The sequence below is a fragment of the Aspergillus vadensis genome, assembly GCF_003184925.1.
Source record: "Aspergillus vadensis CBS 113365 unplaced genomic scaffold BO88scaffold_31, whole genome shotgun sequence".
Classification (NCBI taxonomy): domain Eukaryota; kingdom Fungi; phylum Ascomycota; class Eurotiomycetes; order Eurotiales; family Aspergillaceae; genus Aspergillus; species Aspergillus vadensis.
The window spans coordinates 221,099-239,094 of NW_020292069.1; the positions used below are offsets into that span (position 1 = coordinate 221,099).

General features: G+C 46.4%; 10 protein-coding genes across 10 annotated transcripts; 4 read left to right on the forward strand and 6 right to left on the reverse strand.

Annotated features, from left to right (window-relative positions):
* Nucleotides 1–455: 455 nt before the first annotated feature.
* On the reverse strand, nt 456–1,776 carry BO88DRAFT_419556 (dioxygenase; the record flags this gene model as incomplete). Its single annotated transcript, XM_025708396.1, has 3 exons — nt 456–1,211; nt 1,260–1,533; nt 1,586–1,776. 3 exons carry the CDS (start codon nt 1,774–1,776, stop codon nt 456–458), a joined length of 1,221 nt encoding a protein of 406 aa, XP_025558145.1.
* A 412-nt stretch (nt 1,777–2,188) lies between these two features.
* Nucleotides 2,189–3,871, reverse strand: BO88DRAFT_474571 (O-methyltransferase). Its single transcript, XM_025711829.1, has 3 exons — nt 3,530–3,871; nt 2,894–3,463; nt 2,189–2,826 (listed from the first exon to the last, which is right to left on the reverse strand). The coding sequence occupies exons 1-3, from the start codon at nt 3,770–3,772 to the stop codon at nt 2,296–2,298; spliced, it is 1,344 nt and encodes a 447-aa protein (XP_025558146.1). The 5' UTR covers nt 3,773–3,871; the 3' UTR covers nt 2,189–2,295.
* A 799-nt stretch (nt 3,872–4,670) lies between these two features.
* On the reverse strand, nt 4,671–5,556 carry BO88DRAFT_429703 (uncharacterized protein; the record flags this gene model as incomplete). Its single annotated transcript, XM_025709181.1, has 6 exons — nt 4,671–4,880; nt 4,908–4,991; nt 5,021–5,049; nt 5,113–5,210; nt 5,280–5,369; nt 5,435–5,556. The coding sequence occupies 6 exons, from the start codon at nt 5,554–5,556 to the stop codon at nt 4,671–4,673; spliced, it is 633 nt and encodes a 210-aa protein (XP_025558147.1).
* Nucleotides 5,557–6,038: 482 nt separating this feature from the next.
* BO88DRAFT_408525 (uncharacterized protein) lies at nt 6,039–6,628 on the forward strand. Its single transcript, XM_025707730.1, has one exon. The coding sequence runs from the start codon at nt 6,145–6,147 to the stop codon at nt 6,505–6,507; it is 363 nt and encodes a 120-aa protein (XP_025558148.1). The 5' UTR covers nt 6,039–6,144; the 3' UTR covers nt 6,508–6,628.
* A 1,249-nt stretch (nt 6,629–7,877) lies between these two features.
* Nucleotides 7,878–9,623, forward strand: BO88DRAFT_429704 (MFS transporter; the record flags this gene model as incomplete). The annotated part of the gene is made up of 5 exons (XM_025709182.1): nt 7,878–8,021; nt 8,079–8,247; nt 8,312–8,463; nt 8,519–9,332; nt 9,385–9,623. The coding sequence occupies 5 exons, from the start codon at nt 7,878–7,880 to the stop codon at nt 9,621–9,623; spliced, it is 1,518 nt and encodes a 505-aa protein (XP_025558149.1).
* A 560-nt stretch (nt 9,624–10,183) lies between these two features.
* BO88DRAFT_351338 (uncharacterized protein) lies at nt 10,184–11,500 on the reverse strand (the record flags this gene model as incomplete). Its single annotated transcript, XM_025703535.1, has 6 exons — nt 10,184–10,231; nt 10,298–10,815; nt 10,900–10,963; nt 11,020–11,088; nt 11,140–11,239; nt 11,313–11,500. The coding sequence occupies 6 exons, from the start codon at nt 11,498–11,500 to the stop codon at nt 10,184–10,186; spliced, it is 987 nt and encodes a 328-aa protein (XP_025558150.1).
* A 637-nt stretch (nt 11,501–12,137) lies between these two features.
* BO88DRAFT_474577 (TMEM53 family protein) lies at nt 12,138–13,577 on the reverse strand. The gene has a single exon (XM_025711830.1). The coding sequence runs from the start codon at nt 13,165–13,167 to the stop codon at nt 12,304–12,306; it is 864 nt and encodes a 287-aa protein (XP_025558151.1). The 5' UTR covers nt 13,168–13,577; the 3' UTR covers nt 12,138–12,303.
* Nucleotides 13,578–14,330: 753 nt separating this feature from the next.
* BO88DRAFT_429707 (uncharacterized protein) lies at nt 14,331–14,966 on the forward strand (the record flags this gene model as incomplete). The annotated part of the gene is made up of 2 exons (XM_025709183.1): nt 14,331–14,410; nt 14,435–14,966. The coding sequence occupies 2 exons, from the start codon at nt 14,331–14,333 to the stop codon at nt 14,964–14,966; spliced, it is 612 nt and encodes a 203-aa protein (XP_025558152.1).
* A 551-nt stretch (nt 14,967–15,517) lies between these two features.
* On the forward strand, nt 15,518–16,291 carry BO88DRAFT_419563 (uncharacterized protein; the record flags this gene model as incomplete). Its single annotated transcript, XM_025708397.1, has 1 exon — nt 15,518–16,291. One exon carries the CDS (start codon nt 15,518–15,520, stop codon nt 16,289–16,291), a length of 774 nt encoding a protein of 257 aa, XP_025558153.1.
* A 563-nt stretch (nt 16,292–16,854) lies between these two features.
* BO88DRAFT_474579 (mitochondrial matrix Mmp37) lies at nt 16,855–17,378 on the reverse strand (the record flags this gene model as incomplete). Its single annotated transcript, XM_025711831.1, has 1 exon — nt 16,855–17,378. A coding segment is annotated over one exon (444 nt), but the record flags the coding sequence as incomplete, so codon positions are not given.
* Nucleotides 17,379–17,996: the final 618 nt, after the last annotated feature.

Here is a 17,996-nt window from a genome sequence, read left to right on the forward strand (position 1 = left end):
CGTGCGTGGCCATCTTTTCTACAGTATAATGGCAAAGGCATCTTGAAGTTTCTTAAGTGCGAGAGCAGGCAATATTCAGTTGCGAAGGGAACGAGGATAAATCAAATAGCATACAAAAACAGTTAGAAAAACGAATTGTACTACAGATCTTCAGTCCGAAGACTGGATGCATCCTTATATTATGCACTCCAAGGATAAATATTAGCGGTACAAACCCCCATTAGAAAAACCTATTTATAGAGAATTACCATATATTGTACCATATTATACGGTCGACAAGCTAATTATGATATGTCCCAGTATTTGCGGGTAGCACTTGGCTAAATCGTCTGACCACAAATTTGGACTCAGTCTTCCATTCCTTCTTAACCTCATAATCAAGCAGCTAATATATATGTGTATAAGGCCCAGGGGTTGCAATCAAAAAGTACAACGCCACTCTGGATAATCTCATCTCAAAACTCCCTACTCTCACCAATGCCACACACATCAAATACTCCTTGTTCTGGTAGGCCGCTCTTAACCAGCGCATCCTTTAACAGTCGTGGCGGTTCCATTACATCCTCCTCCGCAACAGCCCAAGTGCCCCAATGAATCGCAATAGCTTTCTTACATCTCGTATCTTTGAATATTTCCACAGAATCATACGGATTTGAATGAACAGTGCTCAAGACATGTCGTGGTCTATATGCTCCGATCGGAATGAGTCCAAGATCAAACGGTCCAACGAACTCTCCGATCTCCTTAAATGCCGGACAGACTGGTAGATCGGCGTATTCGGGTGCCCAGTCATCAATGTCCTTCGGGAGGTGGGGAACAACGCGATAGCCTGTGTCACCTGCGAAGTAGACCGACTTCCCGCCAGAGGAAACGGACCAGGAGGCCCATAATGTCGTTGCTTTGTCGAAGGGGGTGCGCGCGGATGTATGTTGACAGGGGAGACAGGAGATTGTTGCTGTAGCTGAGATATCGATGGGGGGTGGGATTGAAGTGGAGTCTGAAGTGTTATCGTCGGTCGTGGCAGCCAACTCGAGATTGACACCCTCCCACCAATCTAGCTCAATGACATTATGTATGCCACAGTCCTCGAACCACCTTTTAAGGCCCTTTGGTACGCAGAATTTGACTGACGAGTGATGTTTCTGAATTTCAAGAACTGTCGGGTACGAAAGATGGTCATAGTGAGAGTGGCTAATCACGACCTTCACAACCTATATGTCAGGCATTATCGCAAACAGAGCATGGGTGTCAAGACCTACACAATCAATGATGGGAATGTCAGATATATCGCACGGTGTAGGCGTAAATCGTTTGTGTCCCATCCACGAAAACGGCGAACAACGTTCTTCAAACACGGGATCAAAGAGAACGCGTAGACCAGTAGGGAATTCAACGAGAAAGGAGGCGTGACCTAGCCATGTTGCACGCAGCAAGCCTGGGCATGTGGCAGCTGGTAGAAATGTTGGATTTGCGACTGGCACGGTCGATAAAGTGGTGTCGGGTTTCTGGCTGTCTCCCGAGAGGAACTTGTGTCTGCAGAGCTTTATCAGACGGTCAATTCTGTTACCAAATGACGAGTGCATACCGCATCATAGATTTAAATAATTCCGTGAAGGTGAAGTCGCGAGAACTGTCCCATGGATTCCGAAAGCCTTTGAGTCCCTCGGTTTGATTTCCATCTCTCACCCAATGGGTCTTTTCGCTCGCACTCTGGGGTGCTGCTTTTGATGCGGACGGCGTACCGAAGGTCCAGGTATCTTTTCTTTTCGAGGTCATTGTTGTGGTAAATGGCCTTCTCCTAGACAAGTACCGTGTTGGTTGAAGGAAGAAGCTGGGGCAGGGCCTGCTCCGCATAGCCACTCCCGCAGTCCGCCCAATCCTGGAAAGGATGAATATCTGGATATAGGATAGGATATGTGCAACGTCAGGTGGTAATCTTGTTATCAAGGCGTAGCTGCAGGAGCTGGCGCTTAAGCCTCCTCGGGCTGGTTTCAGGCGTCCCATTGTGCCGGTGAGATCCGGGCCACGAACCAATCACACCTCTATCGGCTCGAAGCTTGGTTTCCTTGATGTATCCCAAAATAGAAAGTTTAGCATATGACCCTATGGGCGATTACTCTACACTCCCAGTTCAGGTGGATAAACAAATATTGACTGGGATTTGTTCTTCAATTAGCTGTTGGGTCTTGAATTTCAACGAATAAAGCGTCCAGTTCTATTCACACAATCCACCAACCGAACAAACGGACACGTTCGGGAACCAAGCGGTCGCATATCGACCGTCCCTAGTGCAAACTACCCCTGAAACACAAAATCAAGGAGCCCCAAGGGCGATCCTCGAGGGACATGAACCTCTTTGAGTTCAAACCGGCTATCCGCTCGCTTAATAACATCGCTCCAGTCCTTCACCTTCCGCTCCTTGGAATTGCAGCCAACAAACATTTGCATGTCCATCGAAGCAACCAGCTTCCTTACCGGCAATGGGGGCTTCGAGCCTGTTTCCTCGTCATAGTCTTCCGGCATGACGAAATCAAAGACCACCAAATGGTTTCCTGGCTTTAGGACGTCGAGCAAGTTACGGACAATTTGCGACACATATTTGTCGGACCAGTCATGCAAGACTGATTTGAGCAGAAACACGTCTGCAGGGAGAACCTGCGGTTGGAAGAAGTCATGGGCTTGGAACTTGATGCGCGAGACATAGGGAGTGGAGTTGATGTTTTCGTCAAAGGCAGACTGCACCGAGGCGAGGTCCTGCACAACAAGTTTGAGCTTCGGATAATTTTCAGCAAGAATAACGCTGATATGCCCGGCTGATCCTCCAAGCTGGTTTACTTTAGTATGAAGCCTCTGATATTATCCACTTAATAGTAGAAGGTCGGGGTAAACTCACATCAACAACGGTTGCCTCATCCAAGCTACCCCAGTCGAACTGCTTCAACACAGACTCAGTCATCACTCCACTTGTCATCCGAAGCCCCTGCATTGCCTCTGCAAAGCGCTTTGCTCGGAACCCTTTTGGTTGACCGGGTCGCTCAGAGTTATCGAGAAGATACCACAGATCTCTACCAATCTGATGGCCATCATATGTCGCCAGTGCGATCGCGCAGGCTGCAACATCCTCGGGAGGCTCGGATTGACCAACAAACCACTTTTTTAGGGCATCAACCCCAACAGTAGCAGCCGGTCGGACATCCTCCATATTATGTTCCAGGTATGACTTAACGAAGGGGAAGCGCACGATGTGTGCTGATGCCGCTGTGTGCACCACGCGGTCAGAGCCGGGCGCTTCCTCTGAGAAAACGAAGATTGTGAATGATAATCTGAGGATGCGTCGCACAATTTGCTCTGGCAGATTAGTTGACTTTGAAATGTCTGAGTAGCTAGCTGAACCATTGAGAGGGACGGCGTCCCAGAAGTTGAAGTTGTTGAACACATCAAAGGCGAGGAGTGCATGGTTAAGCTAATCTGCGTTAGTATGTATGGACTGTCCTGAAGGATAAATGTGCTTGCTACTCTGCATACTTACAAACATGCTTTGCTGGAACCAGAAGTCACTGGGGCCGACAACGAGGTGGTGAAGAGTTTCCAGAGTTTCCAGGAGCTTCAGCCGTGTGCCTTGGATGTCTGGGCTTTGGGGCAGAGACGCTGGAGAATCGATCGCGAATGATGGTTCTGGCTGGTCCAAGGCCTCAAGCTGATTGGCGAGAGACTTTGAGAGATCGGCGATAGTAGAGCCAAGGGCCTCAACGCCCTGCTTCGACGAAGCCATATTAAGCTAGTAATGGGAAGGGGGCTGCAGAGTGATTTGCTTCAATCCAGAGTTCCTGAAAGCATCATGATGAGGTCCAGCCTTTATAGCTACTCTTCAATGAATTTCTCCCTTCTTTGCAAACAGTCAACACGCCCGAACAGGAAGTGATGCCCTTGACATGGCATCAGTACCGCTGGAACCCTCTGGCTGTGAAGCCAACCCACTCTCCGTTTCGAGAAAGCATATCGCTGAGATTCGTTCGGAAAGTCTACTTCGTTCGTGATCCACCTCGTTCACACTGCATCATATGCCAAAATATGTTAAATAAAGAATACGAATCGGCGACCCAACGAAGCGGCTCCTATCACCTACCCGGGAATTCGATACGGTCCGTGCACGCTATGAACTCTCTGACCCTTTCCTGGGACATGGTTGGAAGAACCACTGATCTGCATTCCGCATTTGGTATGCATGTCGGTGATACCACAGTCTGGCGCAGCATAACATCTTGCCATGTCTTGGGAGGTCACATTGATCAGGGCTCACGCACAAGAGACATGAATACGAACCTTCTAGAACCAGGATGAGAACTATGGCAGGGTGCTCTTCGGATGGCAGAGATTGGGCCCGCTTTGTACGGCAGCACCTCATGCTGTTGAAGTTGGGCCCGTACGGTGTATGCTTCGAAAGAGCATTTTTTCGTCTAGATCGTAATCCCTGATTACGAAGTACTCATTTCAATGTTTAGACTTCATCATTCTATTGGTGTGATATTGTCACCTGACTTGTCATGATACAGCGATACGGCGTGTCCTCCAATAGTTCCTTAACCTAATCGCTAGTCTAATCTAGTACACAGTCACAACGACCACCTAAGAAACCATATTCCTGTCACATTTATTCAGGCTTCCTGCCACTAACAGTCTGCCTGGTCCACGCATAAAATGCCCTTTGTATGTCTCCTTAAAACCTCCGGGAGAATCTTCTTCAAACGTTGTCCTACTTCCTCATTCCTTGTCTTCCGAGCAATCATATCGTGTACCATTAACACACACTCATGAAAAGTGTAATCCATGTATCCAGGTTCTTCACGACTATCCGTCTTAGCATCCACGAGCCCAACACCCTCGAATTAACCCGGAAGCTCGGGAACCCAGTGAGACACCAACCTGAGGTCTACGGAGCGAGTAATCCGCACTATTTCCTCAAGAGCGGCGGTTCTGCATTCACCGTTAATCTTATGATGCGAAGGGTGTGGATAACGACCTCTTCAGATTGAAGGTAACCACCAGGCTCTATAACCATGGGATATGAGTATCTCTGGTCTAAAACAAGCTTTCACGCACAAACGATCATACCTAGGAGTTTGAACAGTTTGCTGACAATGGCTACGATCTCCTCATCCGATAAGACAAACACTACTTTGGGGACATGAATAGTATCGTAATGGTAACCCCTTCGAACTCGTGCGAAACATCTATTTTCATATCTCAGTTCTGCAGGCCAACATTGGCGAGGGAGTTACTCTTTGGGAGGAAAGGCATCTAATGAAGAGTCGAACGCAACAAGCTGCACTGACGGCGAAAGACGAAGACTTAAATCGGTAAGTACTATTCTACAATCAAACTTCAGTATACTCGCCAACCACTAATAACGATAGTTGCATATATAAGATCCTACTCGATTCCTGCAGCGATGTCTGCAATCTTGAGGTTCGCGTGCTGGAGAGGTATGTCTGGGTGTAGGAGGTGTCCGAAGAGCTCCGTTGTGAGATAGATATGTAGGTTGGATACTGTCCCCATCGTTTAGAATGTAGCCATTTTGATCAGGGGACAGTTTGCACGTACCGGTTGTTGTCAAGATAGTCCCGCGGGAAGACATATTCTGTCTGGTTGGGGCATTGTGATATTTTGTCGAAGTTGTGGGGAACCTGCGCAGATAAACGCAGTCAGCGATAACTGTACGAATTAGTATACTTTCATGATGGTCTGACCGCGTATCTACGGATGTAGATTGGTGGATGGCTCATGCTGCTACACGTAAGCTGTGTCTACTGTGCTTGTTGGATTCCGAACAATCCCGCAGGAGCGGAGCGGCGGTCTTTGTCTGGTCGTGTCACAAGGCGTGACGGGACGCCTGATCATTTGATTGGTGCTGGATTGGCCTTAAAGATACCCTTTTACACCAATAGTCGAATTCAATACTCCTGTAGTCTCTGAGAAGCACAAAATAAATTGCTAGAAGGTCGTTGAACCCAAGCAACATACAATGTAATTCCTTTGCTCTTCCTCCGCCGAAGCTTACACTACACTACTCGGCGCCAGAACAAATAATCCGAAATCATAGTTTCACGAATTATTTTATCTTCCCTACAAGAGCGAATTTTGAGGATGACACCCGAGCAATTCAAATCCATCTGGGACAGACTCTTTACCGGAAACCCAAACGAAGCTCGTTCATTCTGTGAAGAAGTACTCAGCCCCAACTATGTGCGCTTGGAAGCTGGCAGCGACCGAACGGACTTTGAGCGCGCCGTCGAGAAAATCACTTTCTTCCGCCAAAACTGCAAGAAGATCAACAGTTCCCTGCTATTTTTCGCTTACGACAACAAGAAAATTGCTGCAAGACTGATTTGTAATTTTGCAATGGGTGATGAACCGGAGAAGAAGATTGAGGTCATGATTATGGTGGAGCTTAACGACGAGGAGAAGTGGGTGTCTGCTTGGGAACTTATCTGTCCGTATTTGGGTTGAATCTTGCGGTTAAGTGCGACCGGATACATATTGTTTTCGTTAGGGCATGAGCCTGAATCATATACCGGGCTCGATATATTATATTAGCGGTATGCGAAGTCCTAGTAAGATTGTAAGACGGGTGCATCCTCTTTCTACTTCTTACCTATAAATCCGAATTATGCTCAGGAGTTCCTGTTACACTGTTCGGCGAAGAAGTACGTTACTATATCACGTTTCCGGCCGCTACTGCTCGAATTACAACCGAAATATTGGTTGAGTAAAGGAAAGGTTTAGAAGAAAGCTCCTTATCAACATGGCCAGGCTAAGAAATCTACTGTTAAACAAGGTAATTCGGCTCTACGTGCGGATATGGGAGAACAATATATGTGCGTTGTAGAGAATGCAACAGGAATCATCAGACTTATAGAAGAGGAATTGACCCCACCGTGAAAGGATTGGAAATGTGGTCTCGGCTTGTTCAAGACTTATGGCTGTTTGCGTTTCTCAAGGTAAAACAGAAATACCATAGCTAAGCTTTGGCTAACTTCGGCAATACATTTCCTGGCTGGCATCTGGTTACCAAATGCGCTTGGAAACTTGATTCTCGACCAAAATGCGAGACATCGGCAATGAGTGGACGAAAGGATCATCTTTTGAATGATCGGGAAGACTACTACGACTCCAAACCCACGCGTTATGATGGGAAGAACTTAAATAGCTGTAGCCTGCCTCGGATGGATTGGGCACAGTATTTATCCAGTTTGGGGATGTGACAAAAGAATGTCACTTCCCCCAAGCTATTTGGTGCACAGATGAGCGCACGTAGACCTTGACATCTCTGATTGGACGGTTGTTAATAACGACGTATACCTCGACCATGTATTCGAGGTAGACCTAGTGGTTCTATAGAGCATGCATTACATTTCAGTGATGGATACGGTTGCCTTCGACCATGTCATAAGAGTAAGGTGAATGCATTTTGATGCTGCGTCTGCCAAAGTCAAACAATTACATGTCTCTGTGACTGACCTATTGAGGACATTATATAATATGTGGGCTAATGAGTGATGAAAAATCTACCAGAAGGGGTAAAATTTGGTCTCCTTAATCTCTAAACCATCTTCCGGTATCTTACCGATGTCTTAAGCAATTGGCTTCTCCAGAAAGCCCTCCTCGGATGTTGTCCGAAGCGGACATACCCCGTGGGGTATCCAGATCCAAGACCCATATTCTGGCTGTACTACACGCTATGTGTGAGATAAATGGAGAGTGAACTAACTCTTCCTGGGCATATTTAGAGACATCTTCATTATTCGCAGTGATTTGGATCCGAGCCTCAAAGCATATACCGCTATCAATATTCAGTGACATAAGGACTTTGTAAAGCAATGGAGCAGGATCCTGGAAAAGGAGGAAAACTAGGTCTTGATGTCGCGCATCTTGAATCTATTGCCTATGCAGGCTTCTCGGACGAAGAGGCCGCAATCCTACGTCTGTATGAAGGGAAACGAGGCAAGCAGGTTATGAGAAAGGTAAATATGATATGATTCTCAGTCAACACTCTGATATTTATTTGACAAAATACAAAGATTGACCGACATATTATCCCTGTTCTCGGATTGCTTTACCTCTTCTCGCACGTTGACCGTTCGAACCTGGGTAATGCCAAAATCGAGGGGATGGGTAGGGACCTGAACCTTGTTGGGAACCAGTACAACATTGCCAGCAGCCTATTCTTCGTTCCTTATATCATCTTCGGTAAGTCGGAATTTGATAATACTACGGATCACCTCAGTTGCTAATGATGATGGATCTGGCTCAGAGATCCCGTCGAACGTAATGCTCAAGAAAACACGTCCAAGCTTTTGGCTTGCAGCTCAGGTCCTCACTTGGGGCATCGTGATGACATGTATGGGTGCTGTTCAAGGGTTCGCAAGCCTCACTGCATGTCGCGTATTGTTGGGTATATGTGAGGTAAGCTCACCCTCGTCATGGGCTTCCACATGCTCACCACACATTCTGTCTTAAGGCGGGATTCTTTCCTGGCGCTGTCTATCTGATTACACAGTGGTACCCACCAAATGTGATCCAACAACGTTTGGCCATTCTATATACAGCTTCGGCCATTTCAGGAGCATTCAGTGGCCTCTTGGCTTTTGGAATATCCAAGATGGACGGCATACGTGGGATTGCAGGGTGGCGATGGATCTTTATATTGGAGGGTATTGTCCCGTCCGCATTCAGCCTGTTCCTCCCTCTTCTGTTACCAGATAGTCCTGAAAAGGTGGGATGGCTCACAGCAGAAGAGAAGCAATATCTCGATCTTCGCTTCCGACAGAGCGGCAATCGGTCCACCACGGGAGAAGGTGACAAGTTCTCCTGGTCATTGCTGCTTAATACAATGCTAGACTGGAAGATCCTTCTAGGGGCGCTAATGGGCATGGTCAACGCCGCCCCTAATGCGGCATTTTCCTACACAATGCCTACAATCATCAACAAGCTGGGCTTCGAATCGCAGGATGCGCAGTTACTGACAGTTCCACCATACTTTTGCGGAGCTGTTTCTAGTTGGTTGAGTAGCCGACTGGCTGATCGGTTCACTTGGCGTTTCCCATTCATCGTCGCGCCGATGGCCTTGTTGCTTGTATCTTTCTTGATACTCTTCATATTGTCAGCTAATGTTGACGCCTACAAAGGCCCAATGTATTTTGCGATTATTCTAGCACAAATCGGCATTTATCCGTTGCTGCCTGGAATCTCAGCCTGGACCGGGAATAATCTTCCCCAGTCTTGGAAAAGATCGATTGGTATCGCCTGGCTATTGGCTGCAGCAAATACTGCCTGTGAGTTTTAGTCTACTTCATGAACACCTATAATCATCACTGACGTCGCCAGGCTTCATTGGAACTAATGTATTTCTTGACGACCAAGCTCCACACTATGTGGTCGGATATGGTGTGTCACTTGGAATTATCGCTATGGGCATTATTGCGGCTTGCTCACTTGAATATGCATTGTGGCGCCTGAACCAGCACAAAGACAGAATCTCTGAGAGTGAAGTTCGTGAAACTTATACTCCGGATCAGCTGGCAGCCATGGGCGAGAAGAGCCCTATCTTCAAGTACACGCTGTGAGAACCCCTAGACTTCTCGGAAACGATCTCTTTCATCCTTGCCTTCCGGAACTACTGTTTGTCATTACATATTACATATTGTGACTCAATACACATGTCTTCGCATGTTAGATCTCAAATCAAAGAAACCGCATTAGACATAAGTGTGTTTTTTATGGGATTTTGTTCCTGTACTCATTGATCTCGGATGTATATCTTGGTTGATCCGGTCTTCTATATTCTCCGAGAAAGTTTTAGAGCAAGAGTTTTTCGTCATTGAAAATTTTTTTTTCTCTATCAATTATTTTATTATTGCTCTTGATTCCCCTATCCGGCCTTTTACGGCTTTTATATCTGCCTATTCGATGTAAATTTTTATGGTAGATGGCTTTTGATGCATAATGCATGTAGGTATTTACAAGTCAAGAACTCCTTTGTATCAGGACTGGCACAAGTAGGTCTAATATGTCTCTCCATTACTCTCAATGTGCACTATATACAATCTCTGATTGCTTCGCCACTAGATTGCCATAGTACTAGTCTGTCAGCTTTCCGACTGATATTTGAAGTTCCCATAAAGAGTCAGAAAAATGCAAAAGCATTTGGAGGGCTAGCAACAGCGCCGGGAGCCTGTGAATTATAGGTAGGGTGAGACTCGATCAACAGTATATTTCCACTGGAACGGGCATGACTCACATTCATAGGAGCGCTCGTAAAAAAGAAGCTATACCTGCTCGCTTCACTGCAGGCTTTACTTAATTTTTCCAAGTCGAACAATTCTCCAATCGGCATCCCCCACCCAGCGAGCAACCACTCATGAAGATGCCATTGGGTCTGTGTGCAAGGCCAAACCTCGAACGATCGCGTATCGCCTGCAACGGCGCTCACCTTCTTTTCCCAGAGAAACCTCAAGAGTTCTTCGGAAGGCTGAACTCCGATGTTCTCAGGCTTCTGCTTCCTGTACAGCGCATCAAGTCGCGCTCGTTTAACTTCGCTCATACGTTCGTATTGGCTGATATAACCGAACCGAATTAGAATAATATCACCCGGTCTAATTTCGTCCTCACACAGTCCTTGATACCTCAGTACCTCAATAAGCTGGTCAAATGGCACGGGATAAGGACTCATGGCATCGACGGCCTGGCCTTTGTCTTGGTACCATTTGTACCAGTCGATAAGTATGCCACGTCCAGTGATACCTCGTTCTGCAATGTCTGCGACATACAATCGTCATTAGTCTCGCCTGCCTCTCTGGTGCGTATGTTTGATAGATAAAGTAACACATATAGGACTCATACGTTGAACCCCGTTCGGAATTGTGGACGCTTCGAATTCCTTTGCTGTTCGACCCATGTAGTAGAGCTGTGCGCATGTCTGTTAGAATATAGCCATACTCTGGAGCTTCGTTCTCCGCTCACCTCTTCATTTTGGTAGGCATAGTGTCGAAACCCATCCCACTGTGAGCTGCACTGTGGGTTGAACGACCACTATCTTATCTTCAGTATAGCACTTACTTCCAGGAAATCTGGTAAACATACCTCATCGTCATGAGCAATTTTGAGAGGTGCCTTATTGATCAGTTTGAGCTCTAGAGTTTTGCGTGTCAAGTGAGGATATGAGGAAGCATTCAGAGCCCAACTATACATATATTGTGTTAACAAGCCCAGCCGTTCCCCACGCGACCACTATGAGTTACTAGAAGCTAACATACTTCAAAGACACCCTAGTCCCTGTTCGAATCTCCTCTTTGGCTGCCCTCGCCACTACTGAGTCCGTCAGATGATTCACAGACCCGACCTGATCGTCAGGACCCCAAAGGCCCCAAGCGTTACCGGGAGGGCCATCTTTCCTCAATGGCAAGTCATTGAAGGAAGGGCACACGTGATGCTTTGAATCCATTTCCAGTATATTGTCAGATTTTGGGATTGGTACTATGTGAATCATGGAGTATTTCCATTCTTAAAGCTTATTAATTGCACAATGTTCTATGTCGGGACCTAGTCCTGACACGGGAATATTCCGATAAGGAGATCTTCCGACGTCGGTAAATGTCCGCCTTCATATTAGTGTGGGGGACTAGGACATCTCCCTGAGCATTCTTTTTGATTATTAAAATACAAGTTTGGATCGGACGTATTCCATAGTCTTCTGATCAGCTCGACTCCAATGTGACCCTTTATGAAAGGTTATACGTAGACGTGTGTCCACCCATCCTTTGCGCCGACATTTGGCGCCGACAGCTCATATCATGGTAGCCAGGAGAGATTTAAAATCAATGTGAGCCTTGAATATAAAAAGGTAAAAAGGGGGAAATACCATCCCGAGAATACTAAAATCAATGTCGCAGGACGATAAACACGAATTGATAATGCGTAATTTACCATTATAGACACTATTTTTATCAATCGAGTTATTTTATTGTGATACCGTAACACATATACTTATATCGACATTCCATTGCTTTGCAGAATACAATTCAATTAGATAAGTTATCAAGATCATAAACTAACCTAGAATAACTATAAAGCGAGAAATCCGAAAAAATCTTTATACTTATTAACTGACTGGGAACAATTAACACCACAGTACCTGTATCGCTCACGCGACATTCTATTATTACAAAGATGGGCCCCTCAGAACACTTTCCTTGCGCGTATGAGGTTCTGGCTCCTGCATGACGGAGTGTGTATTCGATCAAACCATCATTTTGGGGCTATGGCCGCTTTCCAGCACTCCGAAATTCTCGCCCAGTACTGCTTTGGATGAAGCCTCATATGACCAACATGTGGTGAGCCCTCGAAGAACTCAAGGTCAACCGCCCGATAGCCTAGGGTCCTAACTTGGGCAACATTCTTCTCAAGGTCCTCGAATCCTATAATCTCGTCTTCCCTCGAGTACAGGTACAGCCGACTCGACTCTCGCGTTGTGACCGACTCATCATTCATCACCCGATCAGCCCAAACCCCAGAAGGTTCTAGCCCACGCAGCCACCCCAGTGCGGAGTGTATCCAGAGGATAGCAAACCACAATGCTTGTGTGACCATAAACGGCCAGGGGAAGAATTTGGATGTGCCCACAGCCATAGCCCGCGACCAGCGGCCGGCTTGTGTGAAGATAGAAAGCCCACCGGGTGTTGAATCGCAAACGAGAAGCTCATGGGGTAGTCTTTTGTCCGCGCCATGGCGTTTTTGGTAGGCCGTTGAGGTAGCAGCCAAGAAGATACCGCCGGTATTTGACATTGAATGCAGCAGAACTCGCTCTTCACTGCTGCCGTCTCCCGTTGGAGTAGGGAAAACAGTGTCAATGACCGGCATCATGTCTTGTATTCTGGCTTCAAGAGGTTGGTTCAGAGCCTGTAAGGTACTTGATAGTACGAGAAGAATCCGAGCGGACGGGTAAAGATCGTGGAAGCCGTCGGCATATTTTGAGACGTGCTTCGGCATACCGTCACCCCAGCCGAAGATGATGATTGTGGTTGGCTCGTCCTTCCCGGATAATTTGACTTTCTCTCTGCCATGGCGTAGGTACACTCGGTCCGACAAGGGAGTAAAGTCTGCGGACAGCATTGTTTTTTTAAAACCCTACAACAAGCGGCGGTGGTTGGTTATGTGCAATTAATATTTACCAAAAAGAATGAGTATTTGAATGAATGAATGAATGAATGAGTGTATGAAACTTCAAACTTGCACGGAAAGGACGTTCATGATTCTAAAAAAGATATGAATAAAATATTCGAGCAGCTTCGACCGTTGGAAACAGTTGGCGTTGAAACCAAAAAAAATAATAGTGGTGACGGTCTTTCTTTTCTGAAACATCAACGCCACACTATTTGTCGAAAATTTTAGTTCCAAAACGCCCGCCAATGTCTGCTCTGCTAGCAGAGGTTTTGGGGATGGCTTTTACATTTTCTAATCATAACTGGCCTAGGACCTCGGTTTGCTTTAAGATTATTAATCGGACGGCATTCAGAGATTCGACGATTCTGAAGTGTGTACTAAGTACCGGAACATAAGAAGCTGCGTTCTTCTTTTTCCCTTTTACGAGCCGATCACAAAACCGAGCTGCCTTTAGTGACTTGTCTGAGCTAAGACGTATGATGCAACAACCCAGGGTAGACTTGACACTGCTTTCGGCTGTCTGCAGTTGATTTCAAGGGAAAGTGGGTCGGAGGGGAGGATGCTCTCGTGGGATGCTAGCTATGAGCGCTCTGATTGGTCAGTAGGAAGTCGGGAATAGCTCTACTTTTGACTGACGGTGTTGGGTAAATACGGGAAATTATTATCCTCTATCTAAAATCGCTCTAACTGTAGATCGTAAAATAACCCCGAAATCTTTCTTCTTTTATACAGGATTAATACAGTGTGAAGTACTTGTAGATGACTGAAATGGAGGCGCATAGACCGATGTATTATCAGCGGCGAGAGATCACCTCTCAGGTGTTTCCTTGCCTAATTAGGATGTTTGTTGTTCGTTTAATCTGGATGTCTGCCAATTGAGATAGCTGGATGGAAGATACCGATGCAGTGCTCAAGACCAGATGAGTTAGTTAGGTGCCGATCAATCCCTTTCATATCATCGGAAGGGTCCGCACCCTAGTCCGTACTGGCATCACATCAAACCATTTAAGAAGGCTCAAAGCCCCCATTTGTTGGATATTTGTACAACGGCTCAATAACTGAAAATACCGTGCTATTGAGCCCAACCACTGTCCTATTCAAGGTCACAAAGAATGGAACCCGAAAATAACACGTCAACAGACGACAGACAAAGGCTACTACAGGGATATTGGGAATATCTGCTTCAGGACTGGTTTCCAATTGAACGAGGCTACAGTATCTCAGTCGTGAGAGACTCCCAAACCTACAGTGCGCCTATTGACATCGTCACAGTGACATATGTGCATTCCCGTTTAACGTTCCATATAGTTGCGGGCGAACTTGATATCGAGCACCCTAATTGTTATCTGGATTTATTGGAAGATGTAGTACGCGTAATTATACCACCGATCACTGCCCACGGAGGCGTACAGAGACTTTTTCCCTGGGGAGCAACTTGGATCGGCGATATAATGACGTTCTACAAAAGACATGGCAATGATGACTATCTGACACGTGAGCCCTTCAGTGACGTGTATCAGCCATTGAGTTACATCAAGGCAGACTTCGAGATGATCACAGCCTCTCCTTTTATTATATGGGAAGATAGTATAACTGACTCTCCACTTGACACACAAGTTAACGGTGCAATGGACAGTGATGAAAATGGCGCTGATTCAGGGTCATCTTTTGAAACAGTACCAACAGTCGAATTAAACTACGGTATATACCGTTACGTGAATTCTGCAGAAACTTCTGAAGAAGAATAAGTCAGGGAGGATGCACTTTCCGTCAAGATAGTTCAGACGGGTACCCTCAGTCTCAACTTTAACAGTATGTCTACTATGACAAGTCGGAAATAGCCCATGCCCTAAGAATAGATAATATCTACTCTTATAGATTTCAGCAGCTAATTGAGGTCTTCGCCATTCATAGCCAATTGTGTGCAGTAATAAGGCAGAAAATTGTGGAACGTGGTTCATGGTGGCGAGTTCCTTTACAAAATGGGGAAAGGGAGGCCCTTGACCCATCGAATTCCCCAGCTGCAATCACTTTTTAGTCGACGATATCGCGGCTCATGCCAAAGATATGCTTATTCTTGCGAATTCGGGGAAGTACCGACAAAAGCATATCCATGTTGCTGGAAGTTCCATAGCGTTTAACTTACTAGTAGAACCTACAGTAATAGTATATGAAGCGTGCAGATCTCGCACTAAATCATCTTCCTAGTTACTATTCCGGCATCTTACTGCCCAGAAACGCCTTAACCATACCTACTTTTCGGCCTCAAGCCAAAGCTTAGCTGAGTATAGAGCCCAGCATGGCCACAGAAGCACTAGTTGAACACTGGAAATCAGGTCTAGAATGGTGGTTCCCTCGCAGAGAACGCTTCAGTATCAGTGAAGAATGTATCAACACCTTCCAGACAGCAATGTACATTCTGACGGTCTCACATTATTATTCCCCAGTCACCTTCAAAATTATCCTTGGCAACCCAGGCCCAAATGATCCGAACCGACATATTCGATTATTAGCTAACCGGGTACGCCCAACCGTGACGCCTATGCTCAATTCTAGGGGTGAAGAAGTCCATCCATGGGGAGCAACTGTGACTGGTGACTCTTTGGCAACCTACAGAAGGATTGGCGACAATCCCTTGTCCGTCTTCGATAGGTTCCCAGATGGAATGCCTAGTATCGCTGCAGCGGATTCACCTATGGCTTACGTTTTCGAAAGGATAAGAAGGGATTTTGAGGAAACAGCAGTTCACGACAATAGCAGTGAGGGGATGACTCCTTCCCTGTCCGACGCAGATTGTGATGAATGGCCTGTTGTCTCTGATTCCGATGGCGGGAGAGATGGCGTTCCTATTCGTGCGAATATCGGGGCATCCAGAGTATTCAAGAGGGAGTATTCCCCAGAGACCGCAGCATACCTCGTGGATGCACCTTCACACAGTTCTTTTGACTCTCATTCCTACGTTATCAGAGAGACAGGAGGCCGGGAAGGTATGTTTATTCCACATCGGTCCAGCGGAAGCTACGAAGGTCCTGCGCCGACGGTGCGTCGATGGCGGGATGAGTGCCGACTTTGAGACTTAGCTAGCGGCTTTTAGGAGGCACACCGTGTTCATTACAATACACTCACCTCCCGATCCCTTCATCGTCATGATATGCGATCGAATGGATGAGATATAATGGTTGTTCATGAACTGTGCGGAGGTACTTCGCTGTGTACTTTGCCTTGATACGTTTGAGGATCCTCTTGCGTTAGGTTTAATTCAAGAGTTAAAAGCCATCTTGATGGCTGTCTTGAGTTGGCAGTCTGCCGTCGTGTGGTGTCCAAAGACATTTAAGATTTTCTCTCTGTCCCCAACCCAGCCTCAGATAGTTTGAATGTAATCTAATCTTATCCGATGTGATTTCATCTCATCTGATCTATGTGACGTCGACGCGTCACCGGCGCGTCCATCTATTGGTCTATTAGGAAAGGTGGATTTTCGCGATTGTTCCAACATCTAGGGGTTTTGGGTGAGGCGATTGGGTACCCACCTTTGCTGGGGTTTGGAAAGGGTTGTGCCATGATGACAGAGTGAATACCGGTGGGTCAATCACTGAAGATAAGATGTAGTGATAAACTGTGTGGTTTATCTGATGTCATCTATGCTAATCACAGCTGGTCATGCAATCATTGACACTCTCCTTGTAATGTGAATTTCTTGCGTCAGCATTTCATCTTTAGTCGTCACCTCCAACTGACATCCTCGAATCCCCGAGATACAAGATACCAGCTATCAGTGCATAGAGGTCTCGCTTATCGAACGTCTTTGGTAGAAACAACAGCGCCACCTTAGTTGCAGAGGACATATTGACTTGATTCGCCTGCTGTACGCGCAGATCATGGCAGATAGTCCTTGTTGGTTTCTGTAGACTCCCAGGCAGATTGAGAGTATCCCATGTCGTGAGATCCCTACAAATAGTATCCATGCTGACGACACCATGTCCAATAATCGTCCCATTGACCATAACAAACGGGTTGGAGCAGACACCCGCGCCAGCTTCTTGAACGCGCCCGACTGCGCGCTTCCCTGGCCTGCCTAAAGCCCCGTAGTGATGGGAATTCTGCAGAAGGTTGAGACCATGCCACTTCTCAGCACAGGAGACGCCGAAAATGAAGTCGAGTTACTTCTTATTGCCCCCTTGCATCTGTATGACTGTTAGTGGCGCGTCTGTATGGACTGCAGGGCCTGATGTGGTCTTGGCACTCTGCGGGTACACCACAGAGCCGTAAGCGAAGGCATGGGCTACTGGAGGAAAATTTGTAGTAATATAATTCAACGCTTTTTCGAATAATGCATGAGGTTGAACGTCGTGACATGTTGATGTTGTGAAGGTGGAGCTTCTAACCCTCCTTGGCATCATCTGGCGTCTGCGCGCTCGGATGCCTGTGCGGGGAAACTGAGGACGCATACTGGAAATGTAGAAATGTAGAACGACGGCCGTATGTTTGATCCTAGCGTCCTATATAAAGATCAATATGACATTGGCTGGGACTTCATTGGCGATACTGGCAAGGAGAGTTATTAGAAACATATTCTGTTTCGGGCAAGACTATGTTGACATTCCAGTCGTGCAATATTGGATTGTTAAGGCAGGCATTAACTATGCGGATATAGTGCAAACAAAGACCAGCAGGGGTCTGGTAGGTCTGTTGGTGCTAGCCATATGAGAACGCAGATGCGCACTTGTTTTTCTTTCTTCCCTAGACTCGAAGCATACGCGTCCCAATATCAACTATTA

Bases quoted from the DNA above. Each gene is read 5' to 3' on its own strand.
- BO88DRAFT_474571 (XM_025711829.1), bottom strand. From the start codon at position 3,772: ATGGCTTCGTCGAAGCAGGGCGTTGAGGCCCTTGGCTCTACTATCGCC. The intron at 3,464-3,529 runs GTAAGTATGCAG...AACGCAGATTAG, and splicing joins GGTTCCAGCAAAGCATGTTT to CTTAACCATGCACTCCTCGC. The intron at 2,827-2,893 runs GTGAGTTTACCC...AAAGTAAACCAG, and splicing joins ATGAGGCAACCGTTGTTGAT to CTTGGAGGATCAGCCGGGCA.
- BO88DRAFT_408525 (XM_025707730.1), top strand. From the start codon at position 6,145: ATGACACCCGAGCAATTCAAATCCATCTGGGACAGACTCTTTACCGGA.
- BO88DRAFT_474577 (XM_025711830.1), bottom strand. From the start codon at position 13,167: ATGCTGTCCGCAGACTTTACTCCCTTGTCGGACCGAGTGTACCTACGC.